A 14,107-nucleotide genomic window follows, 5' to 3' on the forward strand; every position below is an offset into this window, starting at 1 on the left:
CTGTCAGCTGAGCTAGAGAGCCTTCTGTGCCTTTTCCATCAGGATGTGAGCTGAGTAGGAAGGTCAGCTGGGTGCTTTCTCTGCCTCTCTGAGCTAGCAGGTTTTCACCCCAGAATCTGGCTCCGAGTCTTTATTGGTAAAATAGAATGTTTGAGATTTTCACTTAAAAACAACAGAACGCACTAGGTAATCCAATATTAAAGGACAAATACAGGGTCTGTGCCTGACTTTTAATCCCAAAACCATGGAGACTGAGGCAGGACCAGGAGGCCAGCCTGAGGTACACAGTGAGGCTGTCTCTCAAAATTAAGAAAAATAAGAGGAATAAAAAAGCACAAGAAAAAAAAAAGCAATTAAAAATTTAAAACAGGGAGTTTCTGTCTCTAGAAAACTTATAAAGTAATTAAACTTATATGAAATGTCTAATTTCCTAGAAAAAGTTTTCCAAAATGGATCATCTAATCAAGAGGGAAATAAAAAAAAAAATAAGTAATGGATTGGAAAGATGAGAAATTGAGAAGATTGTCAGATAACCTCCTACCTATCTCATCCCAAGAAAAGACATCACACTCAAAGATTTATAGGGAAAAATCCCCAAAACAGATGACCTCCAAGCTTTGTGTTACTGAGCATAAAGGGTAGAAAGTACCTCATTTTCCAGCATATTAAAACAACTGGGCATATAAGATGACTCCCAACTTATAAGGTGACCCCCAACTTTTCTAGTTAAAATACAGCATTTAGAATATACTCGCCATGTAAGGCTACCTCCCTTCCAATGCACACCCAGTGCAGCAGACTCGCGCATGTGTCTATTTGCAAGCAGGGCACAGACAGGCACCTTAATAAATGCTGGCAGACAGCCAGCGCTAGCCTACACTGCCTCTTTAAGGCATGCTCCACACTCAACCTGAAGACAGCAACCCTCCTAATCGAATGGGCAGGTTCTGGTGGAGAGCCAGCCCATGCTCACGTATACAGCCTGCTCTCCCCTGCTTTATACCCCACACCCCACACAGAGCAGGGAATCGGCCATGGCACCCACACACAGAGGAGGGAATTGGCCATGGCACCTCCACACTATATGCACCAAACATATGACACAAGGGGAAAGCAAACTGCAGGTAAGTACCTGGCATATAAGATGGCCCCCCCAACTTTGGCACGGATGGAGGGATCATCTTATATGTTGAAAAATATGGTATTATGTTTGTTTCATGTAAAGCATCACTGCTAAAACTGCGCTGCTCTTAGTCTATCAGTAGTTCTGCTTCTTATATTTTTAATTTCAAACCATGAGAATATATAGTTTGGATTAAAACTTTAAAATGAGCACAGTTTTCAGAACAAAGTCCAAATTCTACATCACAGTGCTGAAGCAGCTCAGGACTTAGCTCCCGCCCAATGAGGCTCATCTGCCACTATGCACAGGCTACCTGCTGAAGGTACTCTATCATTAATCAGGTCAAAGTGTGAAGTGACACGTATCTGGCCATCTCCCACATGCTCTCACACTGCACTGTGTCTTTACATGTTACTGCTGCTGCTTAAAGGGAGTCTTCCGAGGCACACACCTATAATCCCAGGCTGAGGCAAGAAGACTGAATTCCAAGCCAACCTGGCCTGTGTAATGAGAACCTATTTCAAAAATCCAATCAGGGCCAGAAAGAAGTTAAGAGTATTTAACTTCTTAACGGCTGTTAAGAGTACTTACTGCTCTCGGGGAGGACCTGGCACCCACACGGCCACTCACAACCCTCTGTCATTTGACTTCTTGTAATAAAGGTCAGATTGGCCCCTCCTCACATCTACTGCATGCTGACAAAGTGATTAATATACCTCCCTTCAGTCCTAAACTGTGCCAATCAGCATAACAAGCTATCCAGCAACTCTTAGAAGTCTTCCTTGTCCATCTTCCCCTCTCAAACAGAGAACATCAAGTGTCTGCTGGACCCACCGTCCATGCAGCATTTGCCCCTCACTGTGAGAACAGGGGCCCGGTCAGGTTCATCTCCATATCACCAATGCCTAACACTATGCCTGACGTGTGGTAGATATTTTCAAAGTTTACATTTTGTTTTCTCCTTTAAATTCAATTTCAGACCAAGACTTTTGGAATCTGTCTATGAAGAAGAGAGGGAAAAAAAAAAATCTAAGTGACCAGATACACAGGTGGCTAACTCCAAGAAACACTTGCCGCCAGCTCCTAGGCAGCAAGTCGACAGGAACAAGTGAATGGGTGAGCAGCTGCCTTTAACAAGACACCTGAGTGGACAAGAACGACAACTTTTCCTGAGACAGGATATGGCTGTTTTTAAAAAGCACGATTTCGAAATGAAGCTCAGCTAACTACAGTAACTGTCACTCACTTCCTCCTACCACCTAGCATCTTCTCAAGTAATTCAGCTATTTTTTATTTTATTGTGAAAAAAAAATCAGAAATCTGACATCTACCTGGACACAAACTACTTTCACTAGTAGCTAAAGTGCTTAAAAACATACAATCAATACACAAGTAAAGTCAGAAAGATTCCTCAGATTTTTTTCCTCCATTAATATTGCCTGACTTCTAAGATCCAGAAGACAATTGAGGCCAAAAGTATAAAACTTTAAAACCAAACACTACTAACAATAGCCACATTTCATAACACCGATGCCAAGTTTCTAACAATATATTCCTATAAAGGCAACAATAGATACCCACGTTTAAATTAGTGAGTAGAGACTTGAAGACCCATCTACTTATGACAAAGAATCTAACACAAAACATGTTTTTCATAGATTAAATTTCATTCTTCTAATGGCAATTCCTTCATCTTAGGGGCATAAACTGTATTTTCTAAAATCCAAAGGCAGTTGAAATCATGTCATAAAATTAGACTGTGAGTGTAAAACACTGACTTTGATCCACTAGAATTAAATTCATGTTCGTCAAATTTTTGTCAGGGTGGAAGGAGGGAGAGAGGAAAGAAAGCCAGCAGATCACTAAAGTAGAGTGGGGACAGGAAAGGTCAGCAAGGGACACACATACACAGAAAGAGGCCCTTGCAATGTAATAAGGAAGAGTAAGTTTTTAAATTAAACAACAACTAATTTAGGGGGACGGCTTAGGGGTAACAATTCTTGAGTTCAATCCTCAGAACCCACAGTGGAAGGAGAGAACCAACTCCCAAAAGTTGTCCTCTGAATTCCATATGTGGCATGTGAGTGTACCCATGGCATACATAAATTTAAAAAATTATTTTTAAAAGAAATACTAATTTTAAATTAATAAAATATATGATACACAATTAAAAATGAGAATAAGTATTCTATAAGCTTTGGGCAGACCTTACATCATACTATAGGCTTATAGGTTAACAGGAATAGTCTTGCCTTCAAAGAGATTACAATCTAGCTAGAGTAAAATATGGATAGAACCATAAAATCAGACACATATTAGATCTAAGCAAAGTGCTTGGAAATACAAAGAAAAAAGGAAGTAAGGTTAACCTAAGAAACATGCAAAACCTAAACCGAGACTTAAAACTGAACAGGATTTAGTGTGAAGGTGACTTAAAAGAGATGGATAATACCATGAGCACCATGAGCAAACCAGTTTATTTTATAAGAGGGTAGAGTACACTGAGGAAAGGAAAATAGTCCTTTCTAGTGTGATAACAAAAAACATATTCATTTTAAAGACAAATTAAATGTGTTCAGATTCTAGCTATATGCATGGTTACAGCTCTAAAGGGAATTTCTGAATCAGAATCCAATGACACTGTGTGTTAGCTATGTGACTTTGGGCAATTGACCATATTTTTCGGCCCATAAGACACACCTCACCATAAGATGCACACAGTTTTTAGAGCAGTAAAACAAGAAAAAAAACTGAACCAAATTAGTACTAGTATAATAAAATATTTATTAAAATATAACAAAATATGGTAATATTAAAGTGTTGACTCAACAGGAGGACACTTAGAGACTCAAGCACTTTTCCAAAAATGTGGCCCCACTGGAGTCAAGGAGGGACAAATGGTAGCTAGAGCTTCCTTATTGCCACACATTTTAGTGCACTCCCCTGCCCTGCTCCCTGCAGCAAGCTGACACGCACCTGCTTACCTGGCAGGCTCAGATCAGCTAATTAGTGGGGGGAGAGGAGAGGAGACCAGGCTCTGTAAGAAAGGATTTCGGGGATATGGCCCACACCTCTTCCTGCTCCCATGGGCACACTGAACCCTGCACGCGTTCCTCAGCTGGAACACTGAAGACATTGGTAAGTGGCTTCTTTGTTGATGCCCAATGGACAGCAACTTGGACCACTTCTGGGGGGGGGGGAGAGTGCAGTGTGTCTTATGGTATGAAAAATATGGTATACAATCACTCTGTGTCTTATTTTCCTGTCTACAAAATGGAAATTACAATATCCCCATCAGTTACCAGCAAAAACACATATAGTGCTTATAACAGAACCTAACATATTGTGAAGATTCAGATATTAGTGGCTATGTAGAGACACCTCTCCAGACTCATTAACTTTTTTTTAATTTAATGTTATCCACTAAGAAAAAAGTTATGAAAGTAGCATCTGACCTGAAAGAACTAAATAAATTTTAAAGAAATAAAATATACAACTGAAATAATCAATAGGGTTAACACATTTCACACAGTTGAAGAAAAAGAAAAACTTACAAAGCAGAACTAGAGAAATGCTCTGTGTTTAAAAGCTCACACCAGAGGGTGCAAGTTTGGAACCACCCAGATCATGGTTCATAACTCCTGTAACTTCAACCCCAAAGTATCAGAGACCTCACCTGCACTCCTACTCACAAACCCACACATAGATAAGCAGACAGGCAGACAGCTACACAGACACACATGCGTGCACACGCACAAAAGAAAAAGTGTCAACTAATTCAACATTATATTTTAATGGCATGATAAATTTAACAATTTTTTGTGTTTAATATAAAATAATTTTTAGCCTATGAGTCTTAACCATTCCTTTGAATCAAAGTTTATTTGTTAAAAATTGAATAAAAAGCTTTATTCTTTATAATCCACATCATTAATTCAATCTTAGTTGTTTATATATGGTTTTTTTTTTATGTGTATGAATGTTTTGCCCAATCCCACATTTGTGTACCAAATGAGTGACTGGTCCCCAATGAGGTCAGAAGGCAGCAGATTCCCCAGGACTGGAGCTACAGATGGTTCTAAGCCACCATGTGGGTGCTGAGAAGAAAACCCAGGTCCTCTGCAAGAGCAACAGCCACTCTTAATATCTCTCCAGCCCTGATCAATTCAATCTTAAGGACTCTCTTTGCTTAACTTGTTCACCCTACTTAGAACATCTCTGACTCTTCAGTAAAAGAGATTAAGATTGGCCTCAAAGGTGAAATCTATCCATATCAACACAATTATTAATTAAATCTTTTTAACTTCATGCTCTCTTCCAAAAGACTACATTCCTAACACAAGTCTAGGAATTCTTAGGTTGTATGGATTTTCTATGATTTGTACTTCCACAAGACTTGGCCTAGAAATAATATCCATTCAATGTGCTACTCCTACTGTCTAGCCTATTTTTAAAAAACAGCAAGCAGTCAATAAAATGCACTAGATACGTTTTATATTTTGCCCCATATTGATGGCACTTTCTCCAGGTGGAAAATAACTATTTTTTGTTGAACCCATGTTTTAAAAAAAATATCACTTAACCTGCATTGGCTTCCCCATCTCCATTTCTCTAAACAGGCTATCTTGGATACTACTGGTAGAAAAAGTCCAAGGAATTCTACAGATGAAAATACCTTAAGTCTATTTCTTAATAATAATTATATTCACAGGTAAACAGAGAATGGTATTCTAACTATAATATCACTATAGCATTTTTTAGTAGGCCTGCTTGAGATTGAACTAGAAAAGTAGGACTGAAATATTATATTGGATGGGGTTTTTTCAATGGTCTTTTTTTTCTTTTTGCATATGTATGTGTGTGATACCTATGTATGTATGCTAGTCTGTAAGTGCAGTAAGTATGCAGGTACATGTGAGGGCCAGAGATTAATGCTAGTGTCTTCCTTTCCGTATTCTCATATGTTGAGGTTCAGAATTGGCCCATTCTCCTCAATTCTCAAGAAGACCTCTTGATCATCCACTAGCAGGGTAAAACCTCAGCATCCTTTGAGAAGTTGGTTTTATATCTGCCTACTGATCTTGAGTCAGCCTACTTCCTCCAGCCCTTGGAATAAGGAAAATACAATTTGTTTTCCTAAGCTTATGATATACTGAAAAACAGTAACAACATTGAATTTAGAGCCCTCCATATAAGCTGATATACAATATTTTTATGAAAAAATTAAACATGCATAACAAAGAGGAAATACCACAACCTAAACAATGATCTAGTCAAAACAAAAATATATCAGTAGTCTTTTGAAAGTTAATGTCAGAAGATAAAATATGAAAATGGATGCTATAGTGAAAAAAGTAGTTTTAGGATCAATAAAATATATGACACTCATAAATGATAAATACTTTCTCCTTTTCTTTTTTTAGTACTCAAATTTAAAATTTTTAACTTTTGTTATTCAAAAATGAAGAATAATTTTAAAACTATTCCTTGGGTCTAGTGTTATTCACTACATTAAAATAAAGAACCACTTCCTTCTTTAGAGACACCATTGCTTATTTCACAGGCTTAAGTTTCATAAACATTTTTAAAATGAGAACATACAGTGGGTGACAAACACAACACAGGAGCTAAGCTACTATATACCTAAGAAGTAGCTCCATTCCACACAGTGCATACATTTGTTAATGCTAACAGATATGAAATATTAAGATAGGGCTGGTGGCACCCGACTGCCATCTCAGCCCCTGAGAAATGGGGAGGCAGGAGGCTCAAGAATTAAAGTCATCTTTAGTTACATAGCTGAGTTCAAAGCCAGACTGGGTTCCATAAGATCTTGCCTCGAAATGTGTGAATAAATAAGTAAGTATATTAAACTGTTATCTGAAAAGAAAAAAAAACACCATTATTTATGGCTTAAAAGTAAAATGAGGACGTCATGAAGATAATGCACACACAGAGTAAACAAATCATACAGCCTACTTTAATGTCTGCCTTATGGTACCAGTACAGTGCTGGGGCTGCCACACCTATTTATAGGTATCATGCTGGCTGATGATGCTCTGATGAACTTCATTTTCCATTTGTATTTTATTCAGTTGTGTTCACTCAGGTCTGTTGTAGTAGCAGAAAGACAAGAAATGTTTTGTTTTGTTTTGTTTTGTTTTGTTTTGTTTTTAATATACAAAGCCATAGTAGTACATGCCAGTAATCCCAAAATTTAGGAGACAGAGGCAAGAGGCTCAGGAGCTCAAGGTCATCATCCTTAGCAATCTAGAGCTCAAGGGCAAGCTGGACTACATGAAACCCTGTCTCAGAAAAGCATAGCATTAGCAAAACAAACACTCATAGTTGTTCCTAACCAAGTATCTTAATGTGTGTTAGTTACAGTTTCCACTGCAGAACACACTAACAGTCCAAGTATTGTGTCTTTACACTTCCTCTTGACACAGATGCCTGCAACAAAAGTGACTCTAGTATTTTTAACCAAGGGCATAAGGCCCTCATACATAGTAAAAAAAATTCATTTTAAATGCTAGCATCTCTTTAAACTTTCCAAAAAAAAATGCAGAAATAATATTTTGAATAAATTTGAATTTAATTTGCTATACATTTTTTCCTCCCCATAACCCCAGTGTGCATTCTAAGATTGGAGGCTATGGATGCTCATCAGACTAATCTACTGGACCTGAGAAAGCGTCATAATGTGTTTCTCTAAAGGCACAGCATGGTCTGAGAACTTAGGCCGGTGCAATAAAGTTTAGGGTTATGCATGAGTTTACATGTCAGACTCCAGTCCTTGAAGGGATGGACGGTGGCAACTCAAAGCTGTTCACTATGCTACAGACACTAAATATTAGACTAGACCAGGACTTCTTTCTCTATCCAATGTAAAAGAAACCACTGGCTCTATGGCCTCTCCTGACAGCTCTGTAGCCCTTTCCCCCAGCTCCAACAGACATGCTAAAAGACTTCTCAGTAAGGAAGAGGCAGATGACAGCAGCTCTGTCACCAGAAGTTGCTGGTAAGTTACAGGTAAGAACCAAAACAACTCTCAAAGGGTATCTATTAACAAAAAGGTTAGGCCTTACTTACATTTACTCTAACTCTTTTAATTTACTAGGAAAATATGCAGAAAGAATACTAAAGAAGGATGAAGGATCAAAAAAGTTTTAGAGGATGTGACACACCCAAAGATTACATAGTATTACAAAGACCAGCAACAACCAAAACCCAAGGTTCAAAAGCAGCAATAACAACAAAGGAACAACTTGAAGATGGGGAGTCAGTGAAGAATATTTGGCTGTCATAAAAATGAATGCACCTTCATGCTATTTTAGCAAAAGCGTATCACCTACAAAGTAGGTCACAATTCTACTCTGCACCAGTGAGGATACTATGATTCAGACCACCTCTTTATCAGGTGGAGAAATACAGAATATCCTATTAAGGGGATGTCAACTGGAAACATGTAAGACTTGAAACTATGTCTCTGAAGCCAGTATAATGCTCTAAAAGTAAATGGATTTACTAACTTAAAAGCTATTTAAGGACATTTTCATTGATACATTTGAGAGCACTTTTATGAAGCCTCAATAATTTCTGAGAAGCTAACAAAGGGATATTTTGTTGTCTTCTTAGTTTTCTTTTGGTAGGCATAATGATGGCTTCTGAGTTCAGTATTGAATTAAGGTGTTTTCTTATTCAATCTTCACATGACTGTGACTTAAATAATAGTATCCCCTTTCTTCTGAGGCTCAGAGAGGGTGAGGAAAGTGGTGAGAAGCCACAGATGTAAGGCATGGCTACCTAACCCTCTGAGCCCGATCTCAAAGACCATGTCCTTAACTATGCCAAGCTACTTCAGGATCAAGATGCTGCTGCTGAATGAAAATAAACAAAAGCTCATTCTTGCCAGCCTATAAAATACATGTATGCTAACTTTTCAATATTATTTTGTACCCCTATAAGAGAAAAAACCAAATCTCTCAATAATGGTAAAGTACATTAACACTCATTCATAGGATTACAAATTTGCATGACTCATTAAAAAACGTCATTTCAATTCATGTAGTTTAGAATGTTCACACCCCTTCGATCATGATACAGACGCCACAGACTTCCATTTATTATTCTTATTTCTGTAATTTACTCTAAAGAAACAAAAATATACTATACTACCCCTAAAAATTCATAGGCATGGATCAGTTGTAGAACCCCTGTTATCACAAGCAAGGCTCTGGATTCCATTTCCAACACTACAAAAAAAAAAAAATCTTCCATAGGCAAAATAAGTGTGATAAAGCTATGTAAACTATAATCAGAAAGGTCATAAAAAACAGGATTTATGCATTAAATGAAAACAGTAAAACATACAGATAAAACTGTAAAAGACCTATAAATACAGAGTAAGCAAAACTAAAACAGTGTTTATTATATTTATAATCATGAGTAATTTTTATTTTATTTAATTATCTCTAATAGTTCCACTCCATGACTGTCAAAAGATGTTTTAATTGTAAATTAATGGTACATTTATATTGTTTCTGAACTTACAAACAAAAGGCATAAGAGGTTTAGTTCCTAAAGATATAACATGATTAAGATAATATACATATTTATAACAAGAAAACTGCTATTTATATTAACAGTATCCATGCCCTAAGAAACCAGCATCTCACAGGTAAAATCACTGAACAGTATTTTCCTAGTACAATATGTTAGGCACACTTCTAGAAATTAGGGCTATACCAATGAACAAAACAGACAAAATTTTCTTCCTTTGTGGAACTTAATTACATCCCAGCAGCACAGACATACAATAAACAAGATACACAAGTACAATAAACAGCACACTTGGTAAATAGTAAGTGCTAAGGAGAAAAGTACACCAGGAAGAGGGCCACAGAACACGTACACATATAGGATGCTATTTAAATTGAACGGCAACAGGTCTAACTGTGATCTAACTGATCAGTGACTGAGAGAGGGGAGGAGGTAAGCAATGTGACATTCATGGAAACAACATTCCAGGCAGGAACGGCAGGTGCAAGAGCACAGAAGCAGAGTGGCTGCCGGAGGAGGCTAACGCACCAAAACCTGAGACTTGGGACAACTCTCCTCTCACCTGGTCTACCCCAGTGGGCTCAGTAGACAGCTGCTTCTGCTGCTGCTGCTGCTGCTGCTGCCATACCCTTTCATGCCCTGTTTATTCTAGAAACCCAAATAAGGCCAGTCATACAGCTCTACTCAACAGTTCATTCATTCTAAGGGTGTCATCCAGTCCCTCACACGCTTATACAAAACGCTCAGTGGTTGTGAAACTAAGAAAGGTGAAGCCAGCCCCTAGCTTGACAGATATAAGGAATGGACAAATTAAGTTTGCAAAGTTACCATGGGTTAGTGGGAAAGGGGTTACAAGAAGCAACCACCAGATAGGAGGGCAGCTAGATTATACCCAGTGAAGCAGAGCGCAACAGGCAGTGCAACTCGCAGGCAAGGTTAAAAGCAGGTTGATCATCGCTTAGATCATCAAGAGCAGCTAAATGCTTCGTGTCAGGGTGACCCTTCTCTAGCCCTTTAAGAATGTTAAAGAACTGGAGAACAAAGGAGACAGGGAAATTACAGATAAGACTGATCACATGGATAGAGCTCCAAAGCCAGGAATGAGGATAGCCTGCTCAGAGAACGGCACAGAAACTGCCCTATTTGGAACACAGAGTAGCAACTGGCAGGCAAGACCCACAATAAGATTAGGCAGGTAAGATGAGACCAGATGGAGGAAAGCTCTGAAATCTAGGGTGAGAAATCTGAACTTTATTTCACAAGCACTGATGGGAAGGGAAGCTGCTTTCTTCTGTCTTAATGGTTTACTTATTCAGCAGAGTAAAATATTGTGGCAATGTAGACTGGTCCCCTGCCCTGCATTAGGACTAGCGTACTGATTTTACACTGTTCAGATTATATTACAGGCTCCGGCTTACCCATGACTTCTATGAAGATAAGAACTCTATTCTCTTCTCCCGACTCCTGTCAACTGTACTTAAAAGTCCTTCCACAGCCCTGCATCACTATGCTCTGTGTGACACTTACTGAGTGTCTATCCTGAGACATATCCAAATGAGGGACTCAAGGTTTCCCTAGCTCACTGGTAAACGACTTGCCCAGCATGAAAAAGGCCTCAGTATGATCCCCAGTACGAAACCTAAAAGTTAAGTACATTGGAAAAATAAGCAGTGACTCAGTCCAAAGCCTCCAGAGTGTGGCGTAAGCAGAAGCCAGGAAAAGAGACCAGTACACAACTAAGCGGTGAGTGCTAGAGAAGAGGAATCCTAGTGTCAGAAAAGCAAGAGGTCTGCGCATCATCAGTCTGGAGTTAGGAAAGACAGAAAACACTCATCAGAAAGCTCTCTGCTGAGCTAAGTCTCAAAGAAAAATATCCAACACAGTGGGGAGAAAGGCAACAATTTTATCCACTCTACTATTTAGAAATAATGTTGCAACATAACTTGTGGTTTTACTAGCTCTGTTACCTATCCAATTCCAAGAGAATATATATTCTAAGACAAACTTACTAGTCACAAGATGGACAAACTAAGGCCCGCCAACCACTTATCCCTCAGCTAAGTACGAGACATTAAAATTACTTAGCTCTGTGACCAAACACACCCAAGGGTCAGTAAAATAGAAGGTCAGAATTTTCTAACCTCCAGATTATGAAACCAAAGGTAGAGACCGAAAGAAACTGTAAGGTCATGTTAGTACACAATACATAATATCTAATATAGAAATTTCTTAGTGATTTTTGTAAGTTCAACCTTTTTATCTCAGTAATGCACACATTTATCTGCCCACAACCTACATCCTCACTCCTCAAAATATTTAGCACCTAAACCAATGATTTTGATACTCAGCCCTTGTTCCATAAACTGCCTTGTTCCATAAACTACCTGTTGCATAATTCTATCTTCAGGAAGTTCACAACATTTCTCAAAAAAAGATTTTTGGAATGGCCGATGAACAGCTTCAATTATTTAGGAAGATAAACTGTATTATACCATTGCTACTGTTTCCCATTAGATTATGTTTTGAGCTCCCTGTACTCAATAATCAACAGCACTATCAAACAGAAGAGCTGTTGGCTGGGACTGGAAAGGAATTATAAAGGGGTTCTGGGGTGCTAACAATATTCTGCTTCTTGATCTGGACACTGATTACACAGTGTTCTACTTGTAAAAATCCTGCAAGTCTGACATTTAAGCTGTGTGTTGCTTTCTGTCTGTACGTAACACCCCAGTAAAGAGAACTGTTTTTAAATCAATGTCAGAGCTGTTAGCAGTCAAGTCCCCTCCCTATTAAAATGCCTGTTCTATGCCCTGAAACGCTTCTCTATTAAAAAAAAATAAATATAAAGTAATTCAAGATAAATGATTTAATATTTTCTGTCCACATATTCCCAAATGACTGATAACTTCTAATCAAAAATGAGAGTTCAGAAAGGATACAATCTAATAGGAAATATTTAGAGTTAATCCTCCACACACACAAAGAAAACTTTTTTAAAGAGCTTCGAATAGTTGGTGTATGACCGTGATGCAGGTCGTATTTTGTAAAGCTGAGTTAAGAAGAAAAAACTCAATGCTGAAAGCGATAGGCAAGTTAAAGTAGACTGAAGGACGGAAAATACTATTTTTCTGTATTTATAATACAGTATAAAAATATTGTATTCCTATAGGAAATACATGAAAATAGTACTAGGAGCTCTCTGCTAGTATTTTAGGCCAAATTCTAGATAGTTCGGGCAAATCAAAAGCAGGAGACACCAGTACCTGCCCAGAGTGTGGACGAAATAAAACGTATGGAAGCATTATTCTAAGATTGCCAAAGTCTAACAAGAAGGCTTAGGAAGTAACCTTTTCTCAGTCAGTCGCTGAAATAAAATGTGCGACAAGAAATAAAATTATGCCTGTACTCAATTCTCTCTTTTTTCCTAATCTCCCAAAAGTTGAAGGTAAACTTTAACATTCTCTCCAGGCTGGAAGCAGTTCGGAGTAACTAACAAGTGATCGTCACCTGAAACACACTTTCACCTTTCACCTATAAAGCCGATGGAGGAAACTTTGTCCTCCACACACCTTTGCAAATGACATGTCAGGGCGTTCGCTGACCAATTCCGGAGAGGAGGGCACCACTTTAAAAAAATAAAAATAAAATAAAAAATAAAAAAATAAATCGTGCCAAGTGGACCCAGACTACCTCCTCCGCGTCCCCCGCCCCCTCAGAACCGCCCCTGGCGACTCGACAGCGCCACTACTCCGGTGTCCAGCCGGTGGCGAGTAAAATGCCCATCCCGAACGCAAACGTAACATCCACCGAACAAATCCTCAGCGCTCCGTGCGGCAATGAGATGGCAAAACCAGGACGCACCCACAAAGTTGGGCATACAGGAGGAGGGAGGTGGTGAGGGGGCGCAGGGACACGACGCGCCCTCCTCCCTCCCGCAGTTCGGGGACAGCCGGGTAGCCACCGGGCCGAGGCCCCCGCGGGGCTCAGGGACCGCCGGCCTCCGTTCCGCGGGCACCCGCGCAGCTCGGGCCGGGGAAAGAGAAGGGCAAGGCGCGCGCCCGGGGCACCCGCTCGGGCCCGGGAAGGCGGCGCGGCGGCGAGCCTCACCCGTGCAGGCCGAGGGCGCGACGCCGTTTGTGGAGCAGGCAGAGCAGCAGGAACGCGGCCCCCGCCAGCGAGGAGTTCCGCGCCGTCAAGTACTTGCTGAAGGCCGCCATGGCACCGGCAGGGCGAGCGAGCCGCGGGATAGGGGACGCGCCGGCGACTACCTCAGTGCAGGAAGCGCGGGGGAAACTGGGAGGATAGCTCGGCGCCGAGCGAGGGCGGGGCCGGCCGCGCGGGAACGCCCCCCGGCGCGCGCCGCCGCGCCGAGCCCACCGCGGACTTTGGCTTCCCGGGCGCGCGCGCGGGCGCGAGACCAGG

The 14,107-nt window shown here is 40.1% G+C and overlaps 1 protein-coding gene across 2 annotated transcripts in view; it reads right to left on the reverse strand.

Moving 5' to 3' along the window:
• The window catches only part of ABCD3 (ATP binding cassette subfamily D member 3), a 63,469-nt gene that overhangs the window by 43,877 nt on the left and 5,485 nt on the right, over nucleotides 1-14,107 (reverse strand). Inside the window, exon 1 of one of the 2 annotated variants that reach the window (XM_084757599.1) lies at nucleotides 13,793-14,055. The exons of the other annotated variant lie outside the window; for it this stretch is intronic. Within the exon in view, the coding sequence (XP_084613725.1) occupies nucleotides 13,793-13,902 (110 nt within the window). The 5' untranslated portion in view covers nucleotides 13,903-14,055. Of the gene's footprint in view, nucleotides 1-13,792; nucleotides 14,056-14,107 lie in introns of those variants that run through there. 2 annotated transcript variants of the gene reach the window in all.

The sequence above is a fragment of the Acomys minous genome (genome assembly GCF_964271855.1).
Source record: "Acomys minous genome assembly, chromosome: 14".
Taxonomy (NCBI): domain Eukaryota; kingdom Metazoa; phylum Chordata; class Mammalia; order Rodentia; family Muridae; genus Acomys; species Acomys minous.